Consider the following 24,071-nt stretch of genomic DNA (forward strand, 5'->3'; position numbering starts at 1 on the left):
GTATATGTTATGGAGAGAGGTAGAACATTAATTCACAAAATATTTTATGATTTGAAACATATGTAAAGAAGAAGACAATGATGAGAAGGATTGGAGCCTTCATATGGCATTGATTGATATCTCATGGTACATAATGTTTAATGTTAGTGCAATTGTTTTGTAATTACATCAATGTCACGTAGGAGAATTTTCACTCCAATAGTTGAGCGTGTGCGTGACAGTGCAACATACAATTGTCCATGAGTGAAGACCGGTGTCACCAGGTATAGGCCCAACATGGTAATGCTTTGGCCATGTGACTTATTTATCGTCATACAGAAAGAAGGATTGGAACCTTCATATGGCATTGTTTAATATCTCATGGTACACAATGTTTGTTGTTAGTGCACTTGTTTCGTTTACATCAATGTCACGTAGGAGAATCTTCACCCTAGTGGCTGAACGTGCACGTGAAAATGCAACATACAGTTGTCCATGAGTGAAGACCGGTGTCACCAGGTATAGGCCCAACATGGAAATGCTTTGTCCTTGTGACTTATTTATCGTCATACAAAAAGCCAATCTAACTGGGAACTGCCTCCATCTAAGAACAAATGGCAACTTTGTACCAGAATGCACAAAACATATTCGAGGGATGAAAACCCGAGTGCCTACCCGTGTACCTGTAATAACTTCTCCCTCCAGAACTCTTGCATGAAATTCCTTGCACACCAAGCGTGTCCCATTACATAGACCTCGACTTGGATCAATGTTTCGTAGTAGAATTATTGGGGCATTCATTTTCAACTCCAAGAAATGTGTTGGAAATCCACCACCCAAGGTGAGACTATTTAAAAACTCCACAGAGTATAAGAAAGGATCTTGTATCGAGTTTTCCGCCACGGAGTCAGCACTAAAGTATTGCACAACATCACCTTTCATTGTGTACAGGGCCTTAGCATTGACAATATCAACTTCAGAGTTTTTTGGAGCAAGTATGGCCCGCTCTCTGAAGTATTCTGCATGGACCACATCTTTATCAATTTCTGAATAGATGCAACCTATCAATACATCCAATGAGGATGAAGAAAGCACCATGTGACGGGGGATTTCTATCATTTGTTCATCACCGATTGTCAAAGTCCCATTTCCTACATCCATAAGCCATTCTCTATAGGCAGAATTTGCAACATCACCACCTCCCACACGCATGTTATGTGTCAATATAAGAATCTTCACACGATTCCATAAGTGCGATCGACAAAGTGTAGCATCAACAATGTCAGCACGCGCTCCCTGGAACACCACTGGTAAGATCTGTCTGAAATCTCCCCTAAGAAGCAACACTTTTCCACCAAATGGATTTGTTGAGCACATGATATCTTGCAAAGACCTGTCCAAAGCTTCGAAGGCATATCGATGCATCATAGGAGCCTCATCCCACACAATCAACTTGCACATTCTAAGCAATTCAGCAAGTTGACCCTGAACAGGGATATTGCATGTGCTACAACTATCAAGGTCCAAGGGTATCTTGAATCTAGAATGTGCAGTGTGTCCATTTCGCAATAGCAATGCTGAAATACCAGAAGATGCGGTGGCCAATGCAACTTCTCCTTCTCCACGCACACGTGACAACAAACAATTATACAAATAAGTTTTCCCAGTCCCTGCAGGACCATCTAGGAAAAAAATAGCCCCTCCATCAATAGTCAGTCCATGCAACACTGCCTCAAAAGCAATCCTTTGATCTTCATTTAGACTCTGCTCCATTTCACGTGACATGGATAGCTCTTGCATTGTGTCAAGGCATTGCTCTTGGAAAAGCAAGCTATTTTCATCACGTGTCACAAAGCGTTCATCAGGCATTGGAATTCCAGGAAATTCAGCTAAACTTCATCCAAAAGTACCAAGAATGTTATGCAAATCTCTCAATGCATACCCTTCAGCAACCTGTGTACAACCATCTAACAACTCATATCTCATCTCCAACATGTGTTGATAGTCCTCATACAAAAAACGTCGAAATCTTTCCCATAAGAGATGAGGGGAGGAGGGTTCACAAAACAATAGAATGGTCACAAACAAATGTCTCAATTGCAAGCCTGTATGTGTACTGCAAGCTTCCTCCATGCATCCGAACCATTCCCCATCATCTTCCAAGATACCCCTTGCAATGCATGCTGCCTTGAATGTTGGAAACAATACACCATTTGCGGAGCGTAGATCCTCAAATGATTTACATCCTTTACAAATATTCAAAAGCAAACGAACATAATATCGTTCACCTGCAGAGGGCTGCACAAAATACATCCGCCCAATAGTGTCCCCACGACGTCTCTTTGTCCATTTCTTGGAACCCGAATTCCACACCCACTTTTGAGAAAAATCAATGTACAAACTATCGTTTGCTTCAGGATTCTCCAAGTTGCATGTGAACCACTCTGTCAAAGTGGTCTTCTCTGCATTATCTCTTTGCAAGACATCATTAAGTCTATCATTATCTCGAAAAGTCACCATTTGACCAGCCGGAACATGCACGCTCAATCTTTGAACAATTGGTGCGTCATTGTGCAAAGGATATTCAAAAATTCTCCAACAAGACTCAGATGCAGATACATAGCGGCCATCCATGTACATGTCTATCTCATCAATGTTCACCCTTTCTGCATCACGTACCGATGTATGGAATCTTACAGTTTCCCTATCATGCCCCTTGTAGATGTACTTATAGACATACTTGACGGCTGAAATTGTCGAGCATACCTCAATATTGATATGCGCACTAAATAGTGTTGAAAAAACAGGATTATATGGCACAACCGATCGGTTATCAATAGTAGAACCCCTAACCTTGGCGGTGAACCCATTGTTTCGTCGCACATAAATAGGGTAGCCATTATTATCCATGCTTGTTTGCTCACAAAATGAACGTGGATATTTTCTAATACATCGGCCATCAACCATGCAAGGAGATGAACTATTGAACTCACCGTATGGACCATGAATGTTACAACTAACAATGATATCATGCAGCACTGGAAATCGATTTTTATCTGGCAGCTCTGCACAAACCATCTTGTCATAGTCAAATGTTGATTGAGGCTTACATCGAGGATCTAGAATCAATAATGTATGAGAATGTGGCAAGCCTCTCTTTTGGAACTCCACGACAAACATGTAAGCCACCACTTTCCCAAAAATATCTTTCTTTAAGATATACTTCATCATGCTCGAGTGTTTCAAGAAGAAAACCCTGGTGGTTACGTCTGGTCGATCAGAGGAAACCTGTCCTGGAAGTAATGCCTCATTTATTTCTGGCCATTTCGGGTTACATGTGAATGTGATAAATAGGTATGGCTTTCCCTTTGCACGCACAATTGCCATTGCATCTTGATACAATTGGTACATGTGCCGAGGGACGCCTATAAAAGATGAGGGTAAGACAATTCTTCGACCTGCAGACTGTCCAACTACAGCATCACTCCCAGACAAATGCACCATGTCAACCAAGCCTGCATACAATTTTGCCCTCAACGTCTGCTGATTTGTACGGACCCATGCAAGACAACATTCCTCAATGGCACAATATGCATCAACCATAAATTGTTGAAGTAAATGACCCCCACGAAGCAAGCATGACTCTGTATCAGCACGAACCTGGAGCCGATATGCATAGTACTCTCTTTGAGTGACACATTGTCGACCAACCAAGGCATCCAAAGGGCCATGCACATTATCATAAGGAAGCTTGATATGCCATCCATCTTCTCCCCATGGAAAGAGAAGAACATACAATAGTGGCATGTACGACCTGTGTAAATTTGAAATCCTTTGCAGCCTTCCATTTTGACAATGTATCACAATGTCTCGATGGCCAATTGTTTGTACATCCCCTTTACCTGGCATAATTGCAGCAACCTCATTGCCAACAAGTATCAAGTACTTCCTGGAAGTATTTCTATTCTCACAAATTGTCATTTTGATCTCCACACCAGGACTGTCACGTAACATTCTACAAACATTATAGAAGGCATTCGCATACGGATTACATGATCACATCATCATTGATAATGCTTCAAAAGTGGACAAATTCAAACCATCCAAGGCACTCATACGATTCCGAACCTCATGCTCAGTATCATATACATATATCTGTGCAAATTTTGGAGCCTCTGCTTCATGTGGTAGCAAAGAACCAATTCGATCGTACACACTGCCATGTACACGAAAGCAATATGCACCAGACCTACCCATCAATGTCTCATCAATGGTAGCTCCAAGAGATGCAAATGCCAAAACACTATTGTAACTCCTGATGTTTCTTCTGAAAGACCTACTCAAAGCATCACTATTAGTGAGTAGCCTCTCCAATACATCTGGCGGTCTTGTAAGAGGAAAGAGGGATACTTTTCCACCTTTGCAACAATATTTTCCCATTGATGGTGTATCTTTCTTCTTCATTTCACAAGGCCAAAGACGTGCACCACAAAACTCACAGAAGGAGGACATGGTTCCTGTATGATCTGTAGGCAATGAGACATGTATCAATGGTAGCATGGAAGGGTGGACACCTCGTAGACATGGATAGGCATGTAGAATGCAAGAAATTCCTCCAAGTAATGTGTCATGAACATACGGGACCTGTTCCTCATTTTGAGCGTCTATGAGAGGGAAAAAGTGTTCGTCATGTTGATGGCGCTGTTGTCTTATGTTGGAGGTGCGTTGCCTTGCCCGTTGTCGACGATATCTTCTTGTCGCATCCAAACATGAAAGAGTGTGTTTTCTTCGTCCTTGTCCTTGCATGACAGTTTGCAAAGGAACTTGTGGAATAGTAACATCACCATGGATAGAACCCTCCACAAATGTGGAGGGACTCCTACCACGACCATGGCCATTTGTTGAGCATGGCAAGGCATCCTCTAGCAATTATATCGTACGTTGTATAGCGAGTTGACGTCGATAATTTCGTGCAACCTTCCGACGTGCACGCACATGAGAGGAATGACTTGTAGATTCAGGAAGACAAAGGCATGTGTCCCTTGTCCTCATAAATGCTTCTGTCAAGCAACAGAGAAAACACTAAGTTCATAATGAGTGCATAAGTTTTATCATTTTAGTTACTCCCAAATGCAAGCATAAAATATCCTCAATACATCATAGTATTAATTAAAGTAGTGTACTTAAGGTAGGGAAGTTCCTTATCTATACTAACTTCCAAATGCAAGCATATAATACCCTCAACACATCATATTAATTGGAGTATTATACCCAAGGAAGGAATAAAGAGTGCGCATGAGTTCAAGGCTTTAACAAACCTTTCCTTTCAGGCATCCTTCCACTTCTTCTATCAGTAAGATATATTAAATTTAATAGACGTCATAGGATAAATTGAATATGAAATGACACCATTGGAGTTGAAGACTCAGTTGTGAGACTTCTTGAAGGTTATTTAGCATCTCCTATCATTGGTTCTCTCTATGACATCAAGAACAGATTTTTCATGGGTTCTTGCATGAAGAAGGAGAGAAAGGTTGAACCACCCAAGTGTGGTAAGAGTGGTTTTGTGGTTTTCTCACCCAATGTGGTAGATTGGCTTTTCCAATTCCTTCTCCAAATATTGTAGGTTGGTTCTCCCAATTCACATTGAAGTAGTATGCTTAGGTATCAAGACTCATCGGCAAGTCTATTAGCATTGCCCGTATGACATTCAAAACCTGCCCCGTAATGGGGTCTTCCTATTGTGCTACAAAACGTGCCTATCATGGCTACCTGCATGAAGAAGAAGAGGAATCTTAAAGTTTGGTAGATTGGTTATCAGAGTTTCTTGCCCCGTTGCAATAGACTGGCTCTCCCAGCTCCCTCTCCATTTTTTTTGACTGGTATGCTAAGAGCAAGAGTTTCAAGGGGTCTTGCTTGTCTCATGCAATATTTCTCAGAATAACTTAAATGAGGTAAGGAGTTCTACATTTTCCACTGTAATATGAGGAATCACTTGGGTTTCCTTCAAAATGGAAAATTTTGGGGTTAGTTTTTGTCACAAATTTCTTGACCGCTCTCTCTCTCTCTCTCTCTCTCTACCTCTACCTCACAATGCTAGGAATTGCATGTGCCATGTGTTTTTTTTTTTAAATGCACAATGCCTATTGTCATGAGTGTGAATCATGCACTTGCCTGATGTTAAGATATGTTGAGATGAGGTTGTATTCTCCCTGTGTGTGTGTGTCTGTGTGTGTGCACGCTTCACAAGGCTAGGAATTGCATGTTTCATGTGTAAAAAAAAAAAGAAATAGAGCGTCTTTTCTCATGAGCGTGAATCATGCACTTGCTTGATGCTTGGAGATGTTGAGACGAGGTTCCATTGGGCCTCTTTTAGTAGTTCAATGGTCCCGAAGGCTATGGTGCAAAGGTGTAGAGAGGTAGCTAGTGGTCAAAAGTGACTGAGAAAGAGAGAGAGAGAGAGAGAGAGAGAGAGAGAGAGAGAGAGAGAGAGAGATGTTTTAGCAGGGTGATAGACTAAACCACTCCAAAAGAAATCAAAAAGCTCTCAAGTATTGTAGCATTGATATTTTTTATCCAAGTGCTCAAAAAAGAGCTATGCTTAGTGTAATCCCACCTAACTTTTACTTTTGAATTTACTTTTGAAATCATTATTGAAGCTGAGAAAACCTACAAAGACATAGAGGATAGCTCGTGGCCAAAAGTGGCTATGATAGAAAGAGGAAGGGGGGAGGGAGACAGTTGTCTCAAAAGCTATAATTTTCCTTTAAACATTGTTCAAACCTAGGTTTAGTGCATTCTCACTTGCAAATTTGGAATTCACCTCTAAATTCCAACTGGAAAGCAAGAACACCTCCAAAGCTCAAAGGAATTTAGGGTGTAAAAAACTTCAAATATAGGCAAGGGTTTCCCTTTGCCACCACCCATCTTCACCACTCACATTTTGGGAAAAATCATTGTGTATTGGAGTGCTTGAAGATTGGTTTAGTGTACTTCCATCCATGGATATCTTATTTAAAAAAAGAGGGCCAAATAATCTCAATCATGATAAAGTCAACCACACAATATTGATTGTAGGTGAGACCTTTTGAACCACCACCAAATTAAAGGGTTTTGCTTCTCTTTCTGGTCCCAAGGGAAAACACACCACGTCAAAAGACCACCACTCATTGAGACACAGGAAAAATCCAAGTTTAGTGCAATCCCACCTATGAATTTTGAGATCCACCTCTAAGCTTTCACCTCAAGGTGATAGCACCTACGAAAGGTGATAGCACCCATGAAACTCAAAGAACCCATGTTTTGGAGAAAAGCATCCTAACTTAAGTGCAATCCCACCTACGAAGTTTGAGATTTATCTCTAAATTTCACCCAAGGTGATAGCACGCATGAAACTTGGAGGAATTTAATTTAGAAATATCCAAATATAGTGGAGGGCTAGCCTAATTCGTCGTGCCCTTCATCATCAGTGTTTTGAAAAAAAACATTTGGCTATGAGAGTGCTCTAAAAGATCAGCTTAGTGTAGTCCCACCTAACAAATTTTAATATTTACCTTGAGATTTTCATTTTGACCTTGAGAACACCATAAGGTGATTGCACTCACGAAACGCAAAGAAAATGCAATGTCAAGAGGACCGGTTTAGTGTAATCCCACCTGACAAATTATGATATTTACGCCTAAAAATTGTAATTTTTAAATTTTCATTTAGATCTTGAAATCCCAAGTCAATGGTGAGAATGGCATACAGTTTAGAGAAAACCTTCAAATTTAGTCAAGATTTTCCTCCGCCTTTGTCGCCTCGAACTCACTCGTGCTGCCTTGGATTTGCTCACTCTTTGCCTCGGATTTGCTTGCCTTCAACCTTGGACTTGGCTTCTTGCTTTGGGCCTTGTCAATGCCAAAAACCAATATATGGAATTAGCATCTTATTTTATCTCTCTCTCTCTCTCTCTCTCTCTCTCTCTCTCTCTCTCTCTCTCTCTCTCACACACACACACACACACACACACACACACACACACAATGTGTTCGGGAAAAATGTGTCTCGGCTTAACATCGTACCATTTTCTACCATTATAATAATAGACTTAGTTGTGGTGCAACTATGTCCACTATCACACGGCTTCCTAAGCTTATACACCAATTCCGCCCCAAGATCGAGGAAAACAATGCAAAAACACCCTAGTTTCCAAACTTTCCCCTTGTTAATAAAAAGTCCCGGTTGAGGGCAAGGGGAGAAGGTGAAATTCCACCCCAAAATAGAGAAAACGTAGTGCAAAACCCTGGAAAACAACCAATTTTTTAAAAAACTTTCGATCTAGCAATCGGAAAGCGCCAATTGGGGGCAAGGGGAAAAGGTGAAACTCCACCCCAAAAACAATTGAGAAAATTAGTGCAAGCTTGGCAATAACTTGAGGGCAAAGGGAAAATGCCAAACTCCGCCCCAAAAGCACGGGTGCAAGACAATCGTCAAAGTACATGGGTCCGCCTCGCAACAATGTTTGGAAAAAATGTGTCCCAGCTTAATATTGTGTGGTTCTCAATGTCAAAAATGCCAATCGAGGGCATTTATAGTTAGTGTTCTCTTTCTAGAGTGCCTGGCACACCAATAAGGCATATATGTAAACTTTTATTAAAAAAATTCCCCTTGGCAAATTAAAGGAAAGGAATTTTGTATGAAGGAAAAACGGTTTTCTATACTCCAAAAGCAAGGTGAGGGTAAGGGAAAAAGGCCAAATTCTACCCCAAAAGCATGGGTGCGAGATAGCCGTCAAAGTACATGGGTCCACCTCGCATGGGCTGTAGTGTTCAAGAAAAATGAGTTTCAGCACAATATAGTGTCGTTCTCAATCTCAAAAATGCCGATTGAGGGTAAGGGGAAAAGGAGAATTTCTACCCCAAAAAGAGAAAAATAGTTAAAAAATAGAAGAAATAAACTTAATTTTTTAAAATTTCCCCTTGGAAAATAAAAGGAAAGGAATTTTGTATGTTTTAAAAGGTTTTAACACCTTAATGTCCAAACTTTCAAAACAACTATTTCCCAAAGTTTCATTTTAGGGCAAGGAAAATGCGAAATTCCACAACAAAACCCTGGATAACAACCTTTTCTTTATATAAACTTTCGGTCTAGCAATGGAAAAGAGCCAGGTGGGGGCAAGGGAAAAAGTGAAACTTTGCTCCAAAAAATCAAGGAAATCTGTGCAAAGCTTGGCAATAAGGTGAGGGGCAAGTGAAAAAGGCCAAATTCCACCCCAAAAGCATCAATGCAAGATAACCGTCAAAGGACATGAGTTCGTCTCGTATGACTCGCAATGTTCGGGAAAAATGTGTTTCAACTTAATATTGTGCCGTTCTCAATTTCAAAACTGCCGGTTGAGGGCAAGGCAAAAAGGTAAAATTCCGCTCCGAAATAGACAAAAATAGTGTAAAAAGTTTAAAAATAACCTTATTTTTTCAAAATTTCCCCTTGGCAAATTAAAGGAAAGGAATTTTGTATGTCTAAAAAACATTTTTTACACCCAAAATATTTTTTTTTATGCTTCATTAAGAAGATGCTTGTCAAAGATATCATCTCTCCTTACTATGATATCCTCCTACACCAGACCATAAAAGCGCTAGCATATATAATATTTTTATTGGACTTTCAAGACAAACTTCCCAAGTTCCCCCTCTACTTCTTTGGAAATGGATTGAGGCATCGAAAGTATTGCTTCATGAGCATATATACCAATTTATCAAAGGTCTCATCCTTATGATAAAGAAAACATATCCAGGCGAAATGATTGGAGTTATCAACCAGTAACATCAAATAAAGGGCACTCTCAAGTGATGGAACCTACATAGGTACACGAAGGCTCCAAAATCTTCAAGGCTTACCAAATAGAGTACTTTCATAAAGTCTCTCTATGTTGCTTCCCTCAGATAGCAGAACTACATCATTTCATTGAAAGTACTTCTCCACAAGTGTGTGCCATTTATAAAGGTCTCACAAGTCTCATCCCTATGGTAAAGAAACCATATCCACGCGAAACAACATAGAGAGCACCATGAATTACTTATATTGTGCCTACTCGCTCCTCTACTAGTTTATTCAATTTTTGCACTCAGATTCTTCTACCAGATTCTCTCCCAAAGATCTCCTACCTTTACAAAAGTAAAGGTCGAAATTCTACCCGCGCATGACAATCGCACTCAACCACTCCAGCAAGCCCGCCGCATGGCTCACATTGGCAATCTATGCAAAAAAAAGATATAATGATTTGCCTCCACCCCAAACTCTCAGTGTCCCCTGCCCTCGTCCCCATCCTTGCGCGCATCTAACCACTTCAGCAAGCCCGTCGCCTTTCTCACTCTCGCCTTTTATGGCGAAAATAAAAAGATATAATGATTTGCCTCCACCCCAAAGCCTTTTTATTGTCTCACGCATGACGCAAATGATTCGCGTTGGAGGGTAGACTCAATCACAATAAGTTTTGGACAGATTCTCACAATAATTCCCACATTATGACTTAACGCGACATCATGAGCTTCTGTGAGGGAGGCACGGCATACCTAGCTAGGTACGATTGGGGGCAGGGGACCGCCGGCCGGACGGGGGGACCAGTGGTCCCGTGTCCCCAATCGCACCGAGCTAGGTACGCGGTGCCTCCCGAGCAGAAGCTCATGATGTTATGCATTGTATGAAAAAAACATTGAAAAAGTCTCCCTTTTCCTACATGAGGAAATTTCTAAATCTTCTTGTGAATGGATCCTTTTAAATAGCCATACAATAGGTTGGCACGAGTGTTAGAAAAAAACCGGGGTCTAGTGTATTTTAACCGGTTGAAATTGTAAAATCCCGGTTAGATGTCAAGCTTGCCTTTAAGAAAACCGGAAAAAGCTTCAAATTTTGACCTAAAAACTGGGAGAAATTCAAGTTTCCCTCCCGAGCAGAAGCTCATGATGTTATGCATTGTATGAAAAACACTGGAAAAGTCTCCCTTTTCCTACATGAGAAAAATTCTAAATCTTCTTGTGAATGGATCCTTTTAAATAGCCATACAATAGGTTGGCACCAGTGCTAGAAAAAAGCCGAGGTTTCGAAACCCAAAAACTCCCAGATGGCACGTGGCGTCCAAAGTGGTACGGAACTGGCCCCCGGTGGAACTTAAACTGGCAATATCTGGACAATTGGAACTCCGATTACCGATTGAAAAGATTGATGTGCTCCACAAAGTGAGCACTTTAGGCCCATGCATTCATATCAACTTTGATCCTTCATCAGTAGCTACCCATGCAATCGACTCAAACTTCAAACTGACATAATTTCCTCAACATAGCTCAAATTGATGAGCCGTAACGACAAACCTTTACAACACTTTAAGTACTGCAATTCTAGTCCATAAATTGTCATCTGTGATCACTTCAACCATACTCTTTTTTAGAATCATTAAGAAAACTTTTGGACTGTTAAAGCCACATCTAACATAAATTTAGCATTTAACCTGCTTGTTATCAAGCCCTTATTACTGTTGAATAATCATATAGTCTTCAATTAGGCTTAACCTGCATCCTTTTGCTATTTTTCCCATCATGGAAGAGAAACTGCATGGCATTCACCCCCTCTGAACCTACACAGCCTCCGGTCTGTGCCGATTGATCTTTAATTTGCATCTGCTATATAAGAACTTAAAGCTCTTTTCCATCATCAAGCTCACATAACTGGTAAGTACATGCAAAACAAAAGAAGTATAAAATCCTATCATCAATGGTCTAGCTTAATCATTAGGTAGCTTTCCATCGCAAATCTTTGAACTGTATTTGTCATATCTCCAAAGCACTCAATTATGGAAAACCTATTTAAATGAACCTCGCTAGACTCAAGTGCTCCAGTTAATTATGCACATAGTTTGACCATCAAGCTCTATTTAGGGAAACCTATCAAGATCAAGTATGCCTTAGTTCGTCTACACATAGAATGGCTGTCAAGTCCTTTACCTCAAGTTCTGGCAGCAGAACCAACTCAAAACATGTATATATACTTCATCAATTGTCCAAAGAAGTAAATTGGAAGCTAGTCATGTAAACTTACTGACCACAAGAACAAAACTTTGCTTTTCACTTAGCTTGAATCCAAAAACAAAACCTAGTGCCAAGCAATCTGCTACAAATGACAAATGATTTCCAAACAAGTGTATACATGTACACTTAGGGTTAGTAGCAGTTAGTGATGGGCGGTTGGCCATATGGCCACTAAACCTAACATTCTCCCACTAATGGCCAATATGGGAGACCATAAGAATGGAAGAGAACCACTCTTCACCCAATGCCCATCAACTCACAACAGTGCTAAAACTGATGGCTAGAGAGACTTTTAATGAGTGTATGTGCTGTGTTCTCTGACCTAGGAATCTTCACTAAATCAAGGCTCTTGTTTTCCAGGCATTCACAACTGAAGTGATAACACTCATCAATGTGTTCCGTTCTAGAATGAAACACTGGATTTTAAAACTGATGGCTAGAGAGACTTTTAATGAGTGCATGTGTTGTGTTCTCTGACCTAGGAATCTTCACTAAATCAAGGCTCTTGTTTTCCAGGCATTCACAACTGAAGTGATAACAAGTTGAAGCATAAGCAACCTTAGTCATCGCAGCTTTGTCAAAAGAATGTGTACGATGGTCCGTGTTTGCTTTCCATATTGACAGTGCTCAAAAAAGGGAAAACAAAAAAATGACAAAGACGGTGTCAGGAGTTTTTTGGAGCAAGGGATTGCGCATATGTACATATACATGCATGGTGCATCAAATAAAGGATTGCCCATTTTCCTTAGCCAGGTGGTTATGTGGGGCCCACATGTGTATAGGTAGGACAGGGTGTACATAGTGCATCGATTTTCACTATTACCAGTACCACTGTGTTTTTCTACAATAATGAGGAGTTTATAGCGTGTAAAACTTCTCGAGGAAGCTATCCGCTGGCCGACGACGTGAGGTCAGCAGGTGCGTCAGATGGCATCTAGTGGCGTCAGGAGGGCGAACGAGGTCAATATTTGCACGCAGATGAGGACGGACACAACGTGGGTGTTTTCTTGTGATAATTATGCAGAAAGGTCATCATTAGGACCACTTTTTGGGGCCACTTCACGTGGTGGCGAGATGCATTATTGGAAAAAAGCTGAGTGAAAGGTGTGCGGATGATGCAAAAAGGTGACAACTATGCACTGCGAGGTCAGTTTTTGGCCTGTTCGGGGTCCGTTTGAGGTCATCTAAAAGGCCAAGGGTGCCCAAGCAATAAATCTAAGTGTGGGAACTGAAAAAACAGAGAGAAGACTAGAAAAAACATGGAGAAGAGAGGAGGAACAGCTGCAGGTGTGTTTTTGCCCATTTTGGAGCCTGTTTTGGCCGTAAACTTGGCCGTAAACTGCTCATCCGATGTCGGATTTGAGCACTTTGACATTGTAGACTGGGGTTTTGGGCCGTTCCGGACGCGATGGCGCTGTCCATTTTGCCAAATTCCTCACTCTTTTCCTGCTGTTTTTCTGTGTAAGTTTCTCCTATGAATGAAGCTTCTTCTCCAATTTGTGATTGTATCTGGTATCTTTTACCCATATTTTGTGAGCTGTTTGCCCCATTGGTGTTGGCCCAAGCTCATTTGTATCTAAACATCAGACATTCTACTCTTTTGAGCTGAGTTTTTGGGTGGGTGGGTGTGTGTGTGTGTGTGTGTGTGTCTGTGTGGAGTGGGCAAGTGGATAGTCTCTCTCCTCTCACTCCAGAGGTGTGTTCCCTGTCTCGGCCAGGTGTGTTGTGTAAGCCGAGTGGTGCCCCATAGTGTGTGTGTGTGTGTGTATCTTCCCAAGAGTGTGTGTCGGGTCGTTATAGAGGCGCTGTGTGTGTTTTCATCCCGCTCACATTCTTTTGGCGCCCCCACGGAGGATCTTCTTCGAGTACCTTCTGCTTCGAGCTTCGAGCTTCGGGATTACAGGTTGCAGGCTGCAGATTACAGGTTCTAGGTTACAGGTTACAGGGACAGGTACAGGTACAGGTGATTCACACAGGTACAGGTAGCTGGAGTACAGTGATATACTAGCAGTGATGTCACTTGCAGTTGTTGTGGGAATGCATCACTTGGCGCCTATTTGAGCGCATTGTCTGGTGGATTGTACGTTACTTGTGGAAACTGCCATTGTACACATTTGTGGAGCCATACTTGGTTGTATTTGGTAGTCCCAGCCATTTCTGAGACTTGGTCTCGAAGATAGTCATTTCTGAGACTTGACTATATGCGATTTGCATTAGCCTTCGTGTGAGGGTCGATAGCGTGAGGTTTTTATTGAGCTGGGGGATTCTCAAATGTGGAGATCCTTTCGGTGATACAGGTAGCTGGAGCACCCTTTTCGTGACCTCGCCATAGGCTATGTACTAGTGAGTCCTATTTGATGCTCGGGTTCTATTGTTGGCAGTTTATGCATACAGATACAGTCTATATTTTGGGTTCTCATTGCTCTACTTCTGGGGAAACTCTGGCGAAATTTTCCCAAGTTATGATGGCTGGTTTTTTGGTATTTTGAGCCATTTATGCTGTTATGCTGCTAAAATTCTGGCAAAATCAGAGGTTGAGTCAGGTGTGCCTTCTTGGGAGCTTCATGGTTGGCTTTAATGGATGATCAAAATGGCCCTCAGTTCACTCCTTTTCATTTAACTCAAAGAATTCAGATTAGTGTTCATGTGTCCAGGAAGATCTTTTTCCAGCAGCGCATAGTCTTTATGTTTGGGCCAAGAAGATTGAGAGAGATCCTGGAATGTCCTTTGCCTGTTGTAATTCCGATGATCAACTATGAAAACTCATTTGATGTGCATGTGTTTGTTCTCATCTAAAGCTGAGCTCCATTGAAGTTTCTGGGGATTGGGTAGTGAAAAGTTTTGGGTTCTTGCACGTGTGTTTGAAGGGGTTCTCTAGCCATGGCTTTCTCTTATCCGGAGTTTCATGGAAGAAGTGATGAAGATGTGGAGGACTTTCTGGAAAAGATGGAGGTTGCCTGCATTAGCAACCAGATTCATGACCCTACGCAAATGTTACGCCTTCTCCAAATTTGTTTGAAGAGTGATGCACGAGCTTGGTCCAAAGCATTTGAAGAGGAGTTGCGTATGGCTGATCCACCTATAAGATTGAGTTGGGACAATCTAAAGCATGGATTGGAAGTGGAGTTTGTGAAGATAGAAGATCCTGACAAGGTGTGGCAAGAAGTACAGGCTTTGGTGCAAAAGGAAGGTGAGCCAGTAGATGCGTACATACGTAAGTTTTCATTGGCATGGGAGCGAATGTGCAAGGCTTTAGCACCACAGGTACCCCCGCCTGACATGATGAAGAAGGACAGGTTCTTAGCTGGTCTTTGGGAGAATATACGTTGGAGAGTGGAGCTAAAGAAGCCTAGGACATATGAAGATGCACTAGAGGTAGCAAGGAACAAAGAGTGGAAGCTGAGGAAAATGAGCCAGTTAGGGGTGGAGTCTTTGCCCATGAGGTCTGAATTTCAGCCTATAGAGTCTTTACAAGGGCGCATGCCAGGGGTTTATCATGAACCAGTAGTACCTGTTACTACTCAGGTTATGCCAGCAGTGGTCACTACAGCAGTGCAAGATGATGGCCTAAGGCAAGACATGAGGCAAGTGGTTGATTTGATGAAGAATCTCAGCCTAAACATGCTAGGTCAAGTGGGAAATACTCGAGGTCGAGGGCGGTTTGCAAATCAGCCAGCAGTGGAGTCTTTGCCCATGAGGTCTGAATTTCAGCCTATAGAGTCTTTACAAGGGCGCATGCCAGGGGTTTATCATGAACCAGTAGTTCCTGTTACTACTCAGGTTATGCCAGCAGTGGTCACTACAGCAGTGCAAGATGATGGCCTAAGGCAAGACATGAGGCAAGTGGTTGATTTGATGAAGAATCTCAGCCTAAACATGCTAGGTCAAGTGGGAAATACTCGAGGTCGAGGGCGGTTTGCAAATCAGCCAGCAGGTGAAGAAAGACCTAGGAATGGTGCTGGACAAAGTAATAGTAGGTTTTGGAGGCAGACGCCCACATGTTATAATTGCGGAGAGTTGGGCCACATCAGCCCGCAATGTGATAAGCCACCAAGGATGGGGGGAGACATGTATCCATTGCCAAAACAGGTGCTAACTAGGTCGCATGATTATGGCATCGAAATTAAGGGAGACGAAGGAACCAGTGGACTGACCCAGGAGGAAAAGGGAAAGACAAAAGTGCTAAGTGTAGTCACCTTGGAGAAGGCATCAAAGCTAGAGGATACATTAGTGATGCCTATTGGGAAGAGGACCACAGAGGATAAGGAAGGAAGAAGTGCCCCAGGTCCTAGTAAGAAGAAAGGAAAGAGCCATGAAGACGAGGATGTCAAGGCCAAGAGGAAAAGGAGAGCTCGTCGAAAGTTTCATGTTTCAGATTTTCCACTAGGGGATGGGCAATTAAGCTATGACTTGAGGGAGGATCTGACGAGCAGGAAGGCAAATGTTACTTTTGGGCAGCTTATAGAGATGGTGCCTAAGCTAAAGCGACAGTGGAAGAGGATGGTTAACCCAATGGAGAAAGAGCCAGAGAGAGGTTCAGTGAAGGTGTTGGCAATGGATGAGCTACCAGACATTTGTCCAATAGTAGATGTGTGGCATAAAAGGAAAAATTTGGGACAAGGTTATGTGGATGGCGGAGCCCAAATATGCGTCATAACACACTCATGCGTTGAGAAGATGGGTCTCACAGTGGCTGGGGTGTCAAGTTTTCGGATCAGATTGGCAAACCATCAAAAAGTAAAATGCTTAGGTGTTGTAAAGAGCTTAGAAGTGGAGGCATATGATGCAAAGGCAATGGTTGATTTTCATGTGATGCCAGCAGGGTTGGGAGCATATCCTATTATACTGGGCAGACCATGGTTACGTGCAGTGGGAGCTGTTCAAGATTGGCGACATGGTACGATTAGCCTCTATGGAAAGACAGGTACCAAGAAGCTTTATAATATGGACACAAGGAAATGATTAGAGGAGCTTTATGAAGATGAGGATGAGTCTAGTGATGAAGACTCTTCCACGGTGACAGATGAGGACAGTGATAGCACTACCAGCAGTGATGAGGATGCTGATGTTGCATTTCTTTTGATGGACAAAGAAATCCAGGAGTTTGGTTTAGTTGCATTTGCGAATGAGGTTGAAGATGAAAGTGAAGGGCCTTATGAAGTGATTGAAGGGCTGATGCAAACCAAGGTTGAGTTGTCAAAGAAGCAGGAATTAATGACGCAAATGATTAGTGGAGACCTCTCAGCTATGGAGAAGGATATATTTTTGCATATGCTGGCTAGTTTTCCTGATTTGTTCATTACTTCATATGAAGAGATCAGAGGGTTCAAGGGTGAAGAGATGCAAATAGAGCTGAAAGAAGGTGCTAAGCTAGTGCAGCAAAGGCTAAGAAGGATGGGTCAAGAGCAAATGGAAGCCTTGCGGGTAGATGTGGACAAGTTATTGAAGGCAGGGTTCATAGTCCCTGTGGAGACCACAGAATGGGTGAGTCCAGTAGTAGTCAGTCCAAAGAAGGATGGGAAGTGGAGGATTTGTGTAGATTTTAAACCCTTAAATGCAGCCACTAAGAAGAACCCATATCCTCTTCCATTCATCGATCAGATCTTGGATTCAGTGGCAGGTTATGAGAGGTACAGTGTGTGTGATGGTTTTTCAGGCTATTTTCAATTGAAGATTGCTCTTAAAGACCGCACAAAGACAACTTTTATTACGCCATGGGGCTGCTATTGCTACACAGTATTGCCATTTGGGTTGTCAAATGGACCTTCCTTCTATCAAGAGAGAGCAAATTGGGTGTTGGAACCATTCATTGGTAGTTGTGTTAAAGCTTTTATGGATGACTTTTGTGTCTATAGCAGTAGGGCTGATCACCATGAGAAGCTGCAGATGGTATTGGCTTGATATGATGAATGTGGAGGACAACTAAATCCAAAGAAATGTCATCTAGCACAGCCAAGGGTGAAGTTATTGGGCCATATGGTGTCAGAAAATGGCATTGAGGCTGATCCAGATAAGGTGAAGTCTATTATTCTTCTTCCATCACCTATGAGTACGAAGCAATTGGCAACCTTTATACACAAAGTGAAGTACATGGCACGGTTTATTCCATTGTCTTCGCAGCTTCTTTATCCATTACAGCAAGTGGCAAGGCATGATCCATTGCAATGGGATGACAAGTGTGAAGAAGTGTTTCAAGAGGTAAAAGAGGTGTTAGGGGGGTTGTCAACCATGCAGGCTCCTGATTGGGAGAAAGTTTTTTATGTAAATCCATCAGTAGGGGATGATGCCATTGGAGCCATGCTATTGCAAAAGGGGAAGGGCAGCCATTATATGAGGCCAGTGTATTGTGCAAGCCGAGTGAAGTTGGTAGCGGAGAGAAAGTTATCGGAAGTAGAGCTAGTGATGGCCAGTGTAATATTTGCTTGTCGACGATTTCGTCATTACTTGCTACCACGGCCTTTTTTTTTCTTGACGAGTTATGCCTTTTTGCCACAGTTAATTAATGGTATTAACATGTCAAATGTGGTGAAGAAATGGGTAATTGAGCTGCAAGAGTTTGAGTTCTCTTTTCTAGTGGAAGATAGTACAAGGGCAACCCTAGCTGATTTGTTGACCTATAAGGAGAATCCCCTTATTGTTAAGGAAGAGGTGGTGAGAAAGGTAGTTGAAGAAGTGCCACAGATCAGCAATGCACATGTGTTGTTCTTTGATGGTTCATACAGAAAGAGCCACGATGCAGCTTCAAGGGGTATAGCACTTTATGATCCAGAGGGGAAGCTAGTATGCAAGAGAGGGTTCAAATTGGATGCGCATAGTAACAATGAGGTTGAATATGCTACATTGGAAGCCGGATTACACATTTGTTTGAAGCATGGGGTTCGAAGGTTGAGCATAAAAGGTGATGCCTTGTTAGTGGTGAAGCAAGTGCTGGGTGTGTGGAAGAGCAAGAACACCTCATTGAAGGAAATGTGCTTTAGAATTAAAGGCCTGTTAAAAAAGTTTGAAGCATGGAGCATCAAACACATTGAACGTGCTCTAAATGGAGAGGCACATGAAGCAGCTCAAGGCATGATTGGGGAGCTATTCGTGTTAAGGACCAATTTACCTCTTTATCATGGTCGGGAAAGTTTGGCTCAAGAAGAGGAGTTTTTGCTAACATGAATCATTCCAAAGGAGATTCAGAAGTCTAAGAAGTATGGCTTTGTGCGTAGAGCATACAGGTACAGATTGATTGGCGATGTCTTATACATGAAAGGAGCTGATCTCGTGTTGAGGCGTGTACCTTGGCGGGAGGAGCTTTACAGAGTGTTGGAAGAGAATCATGAAGGCGCATGTGGTGGCCATTTTGCTCTAAAGATCACCTTGCATAAGATTTTGCAAGAGGGGTATGTATGGCCTAGTTTGCACAAGGATGTTCACCATTGGTGTAGGTCTTGCAATAGGTGTCAAGCATTTGGGAAGAGAGTGTTGAAGCCAGAGCTACGAAAAACCATTATGGCGTTTGATGTGTTTGAAAAGTGGGGGATTGATGCAATAGGCCCGTTACCTATCACAAGCAGGGGCAAAAGCTATATTTTGACGGCAGTGGACTATCTTTCTAGATGGGCAGAGGCTATAGCAGTAAAACAGATCATTGCAAAGGATGTGGCAAAATTTGTGTATGATGAAATATGTTGCAAGTTTGGGGTGCCATTAGAGCTACTTTCAGATAAGGGGCCAGGATTTAGAGCTAAACTGCTAGACTTCTTATGCACAAAGATGAAGATTAGGCACCAGCATACCACTCCTTATTACCCGCAGTGTAATGGCTTAAATGAAAGGTTCAATGGTGAGTTGGTACAAATTCTTTCTAAAGTGACAGAGCACCAAGGAAAGAATTGGGATTTGGAATTGCCTAGTGCATTATGGGCTTACCGTACTTCAGTGAAGACAGGTACAGGGTTTACTCCATTTCATTTGGTGTATGGAAAGGAAGCACTATTGCCTGTGGAGGTAGATTTGCCTGCGGTCAAGATGTTAGAGAAGTTGCTTGGGCCGCCTAGTGATGCATTCAAAGAGAGGCTCTTGCAGTTACAAGAGGTCCAGTTGGATAGGATGAGCGCATTGGAGTATTATGGGCAGATGCAGGATAAGGCTTTGGCAAAGATAAATGAAAAGGTCAAAAGTAAGGGTATCAAGAAACATGACTTGGTTTTGCGCTACAACAGTAAGCTGGACAGCACCTTCCAAAAGAAGTTTCAAATTAAGTGGGAAGGCCCTTTTAAGGTAGTGGAGTGTTTTCCAAATGGCACATATCCGCTGGCTAACCTGGATGGTGTTCTACATAAGTCAAGGGTAAATGGGTTGCATCTTAAATTGTATCATGCTAGATTGATGATGGTGGAGCAAGATGAGCTGTCTGTGGATCAAGCAGTGTTGGTGAGGGATGAGGAGACCTGTGATGCGGCGAGTCTCATATCTCTCTTTGCTGCTGCTGATCATGAATGATCTAGCAGGCTAGGGGATGGGCAAATTATGTCAGGAGTTTTTTGGAGCAAGGGATTGCGCATATGTACATATACATGCATGGTGCATCAAATAAAGGATTGCCCATTTTCCTTAGCCAGGTGGTTATGTGGGGCCCACATGTGTATAGGTAGGACAGGGTGTACATAGTGCATCGATTTTCACTATTACCAGTACCACTGTGTTTTTCTACAATAATGAGGAGTTTATAGCGTGTAAAACTTCTCGAGGAAGCTATCCGCGGGCCGACGACGTGAGGTCAGCAGGTGCGTCAGATGGCATCTAGTGGCGTCAGGAGGGCGAACGAGGTCAATATTTGCACGCAGATGAGGACGGACACAATGTGGGTGTTTTCTTGTGATAATTATGCAGAAAGGTCATCATTAGAACCACTTTTTGGGGCCACTTCACGTGGTGGCGAGATGCATTATTGGAAAAAAGCTGAGTGAAAGGTGTGCGGATGATGCAAAAAGGTGACAACTATGCACTGTGAGGTCAGTTTTTGGCCTGTTCGGGGTCCGTTTGAGGTCATCTAAAAGGCCAAGGGTGCCCAAGCAATAAATCTAAGTGTGGGAACTGAAAAAACAGAGAGAAGACCAGAAAAAACGTGGAGAAGAGAGGAGGAACAGCCGCAGGTGTGTTTTTGCCCATTTTGGAGCCTGTTTTGGCCGTAAACTGCTCATCCGATGTCGGATTTGAGCACTTTGACATTGTAGACTAGGGTTTTGGGCCGTTCCAAATGCGATGGCGCTGTCCATTTTTCCAAATTCCTCACTCTTTTCCTGCTGTTTTTCTGTGTAAGTTTCTCCTATGAATGAAGCTTCTTCTCCAATTTGTGATTGTATCTGGTATCTTTTACCCATATTTTGTGAGCTGTTTGCCCCATTGGTGTTGGCCCAAGCTCATTTGTATCTAAACATCAAACATTCTACTCTTTTGAGCTGAGTTTTTGGGTGGGTGGGTGTGTGTGTGTGTGTGTCTCTATGTGGAGTGGGCAAGTGGATAGTCTCTCTCCTCTCACTCCAGAGGTGTGTTCCCTGTCTCGGCCAGGTGTGTTGTGTAAGCCGAGTGGTGCCCCATAGTGTGTGTGTATCTTCCCAAGAGTGTGTGTCGGGTCGTTATAGAGGCGCTGTGTGTGTTTTCATCCCACTCACAACGGTAAGTAGCCCAAACGAAAAAGTGTCTCCATTACCTTCCTTGACATATTTCCTAACCGGCTATGCCACAAAGCAACGGTTGGCAGCTCGGTTACAGAAAGAACATTATTTTTATCATACATAAAGAGGATAAAGTGAACCAACTTTAGAACCATGGGCTATAATAAGATGACCCTTCACAACACACCAAGACTGCTGATGAAAAGTGACTTTGTAACTCAAGTCATCAAGACATCCAACCAAAATCAAATTGTGTGTCAAGACTGAAACATGGCGCACATTATGGATGATAAACTTCACCCCATTTGCCATAACCATGGCAATATCACCTACGCCAACAATGTCACAAGAGTAACTATCACCAAGTGTAACAGAGCCAATGGTTTCCTTGTATGTAGTAAACCAATGTCTATGAGGTGTGACATGCAACGAAGCACCCAAATCAAGAATCCATATATGGGATACTTCACCACTAACAAAGAGTTTAACTGGCATAGAACTTTGCAAAGATAGAGTTTCCTGTGCATCATAAAAGACATCATTATTTTTAGTCAACATATTAATGTCATGCTCATCACTGTCATTCTGAACTATGTTCAGTTCTTCAATCTTAACCAAACTCTTTGGTTTCTCCTCTTTATCATCATGATCTTTTCCTTTACCTTTGACCTTCTCTTTGTCACATTTCCAAGCATAACAATCCTTCTTTATGTGACCAAACTTATCACAATAATGGAATTGAGCATTGCGGCGACCACGAGACTTTGATCTACCCTTTGATGCATCTCTATTGCCCTCTTTCTTGGACTCACATTGCGAAGAATGGTCCTTACATTGCTTATCATCCCTTTGAACATAATGAGCTTTGCCATGATGCGAGCTAGTCATGGTCTTCTGACGCATCTCCTTTGACAAAAGTGCACTAGTAACATCATCGTACTTTAGTGTACCATTAGGATAGGAGTTACTAATAGCTGTGCAAAAGATATCCCAAGAGGGTGGCGACGAACAAAGAAAAAAGATTTCTTTCATCTCATCGACAATGGTCATGCGTTGTGCACGAATCTGGGCAAAAAGAGAATCAAAATCATTGATATGGCTGGCAACACTAGATGACTCCTTCATACGAAGGTTGAAAAGTTTTCGCATCATGAAAACCTTATTGCTAGCCGTATCCTTCTCGTAAGTGGTGTCGCATAATTTTTGCCATAAAGCATGAGCAGTCTCGCATTCTAATTCTGTAAAGTAGACCAACTCACCAAGGTGTAGTCTAATCGTAGACTTGCATAGCTCATCAAGCTCCTCTGACTGAAACTGATTCATGTGCATATCTTCAGTTCTAGCCGCATAGGCACTAGGAAAATTTTGCTTCTTTTGGACAAGGACATCATGTATTTGGTTCTTAAAAAGCTGAAAATTAGTACTATGAAACTTCTTAATTTCATAAATGTCGCGGTCTTTGCTAGTAGACATGGTGACAAAATTACCAAAAGATACTGGAAAAATTTTGGCAGAGTCTCCTTTGTATTTGGGACTATGTCAACCAAAATACAAGACAAAATGACCAAGTATGTCACTTGCAAAGCATAAAAGAGGGCAATGACTCTCAAAAGCACACCGTATAGAGACCAATTGAGGTGCATAAACTGTCAAACTGACCATAGACCACCAACTTGGCGCCAAAAGCACCTATACCACTGTATATATGTCCTATGGCGAGGCCTCGTAAAGGATGCTCCAGCTACCTGTATCACCGAAGGTAGCTCCACATTTGAGAATACCCTAGCTTAATGAAAATCTCACGCTATCGACCCTCAATAATGTAGGTTATGCAGCAAAATGTATAGCCAAGTCTCAAAAATGGCTATCATCCAGACCAAGTCTCAAAAATGGCGGAGATGTCGTACTAGCCAAAAGATGGCTCCACAAAAGCGTACAATGGTAGTATCCACAAAGACCTACAAGTGTGTCATGATGCTCAAAAAGGTGCCAAAAGCATGTGCATGCAAAAACCTATCCCTGCGGGGAGTCATACCGCTCTCAAAAGAGCTCAAACACTATCAAAAATGCCAATATATGCTTGTACGGATAAAAAATTGTTTCCACTGGAACCAGAATGTTGTAAGCACTAAAACCTATAGCCTGTGAGTCGATGCCGATTTTGTAGCCGAAGCCAAAATCAAGGCGAAGAAGCACAGAGGAAGCTAACCAAGCCACTCTATGTACCTGTACCTATACTTGTATTTGTATCTGTATCTGTATCTGTACCTGTACCTGTAGTCGAAGAAGACAATGTCGTCAAACTCCCACTCTATGTGTGTGTATGAGGCCACTCCAAAAGAGTCACACACTCCAAATGAGCCGTGGG

The 24,071-nt window shown here is 42.2% G+C and overlaps 1 protein-coding gene across 1 annotated transcript; it reads right to left on the reverse strand.

Annotated features, from left to right (window-relative positions):
* Window positions 1–336: 336 nt before the first annotated feature.
* Window positions 337–3,993, reverse strand: LOC147440644 (uncharacterized). Its single transcript, XM_086483326.1, has 2 exons — window positions 1,922–3,993; window positions 337–1,873 (listed from the first exon to the last, which is right to left on the reverse strand). The coding sequence occupies exons 1-2, from the start codon at window positions 3,991–3,993 to the stop codon at window positions 337–339; spliced, it is 3,609 nt and encodes a 1,202-aa protein (XP_086339452.1).
* Window positions 3,994–24,071: the final 20,078 nt, after the last annotated feature.

This window comes from Adiantum capillus-veneris, chromosome 15, assembly GCF_014529385.1.
Source record: "Adiantum capillus-veneris isolate H3 chromosome 15, ASM1452938v2, whole genome shotgun sequence".
NCBI lineage: Eukaryota > Viridiplantae > Streptophyta > Polypodiopsida > Polypodiales > Pteridaceae > Adiantum > Adiantum capillus-veneris.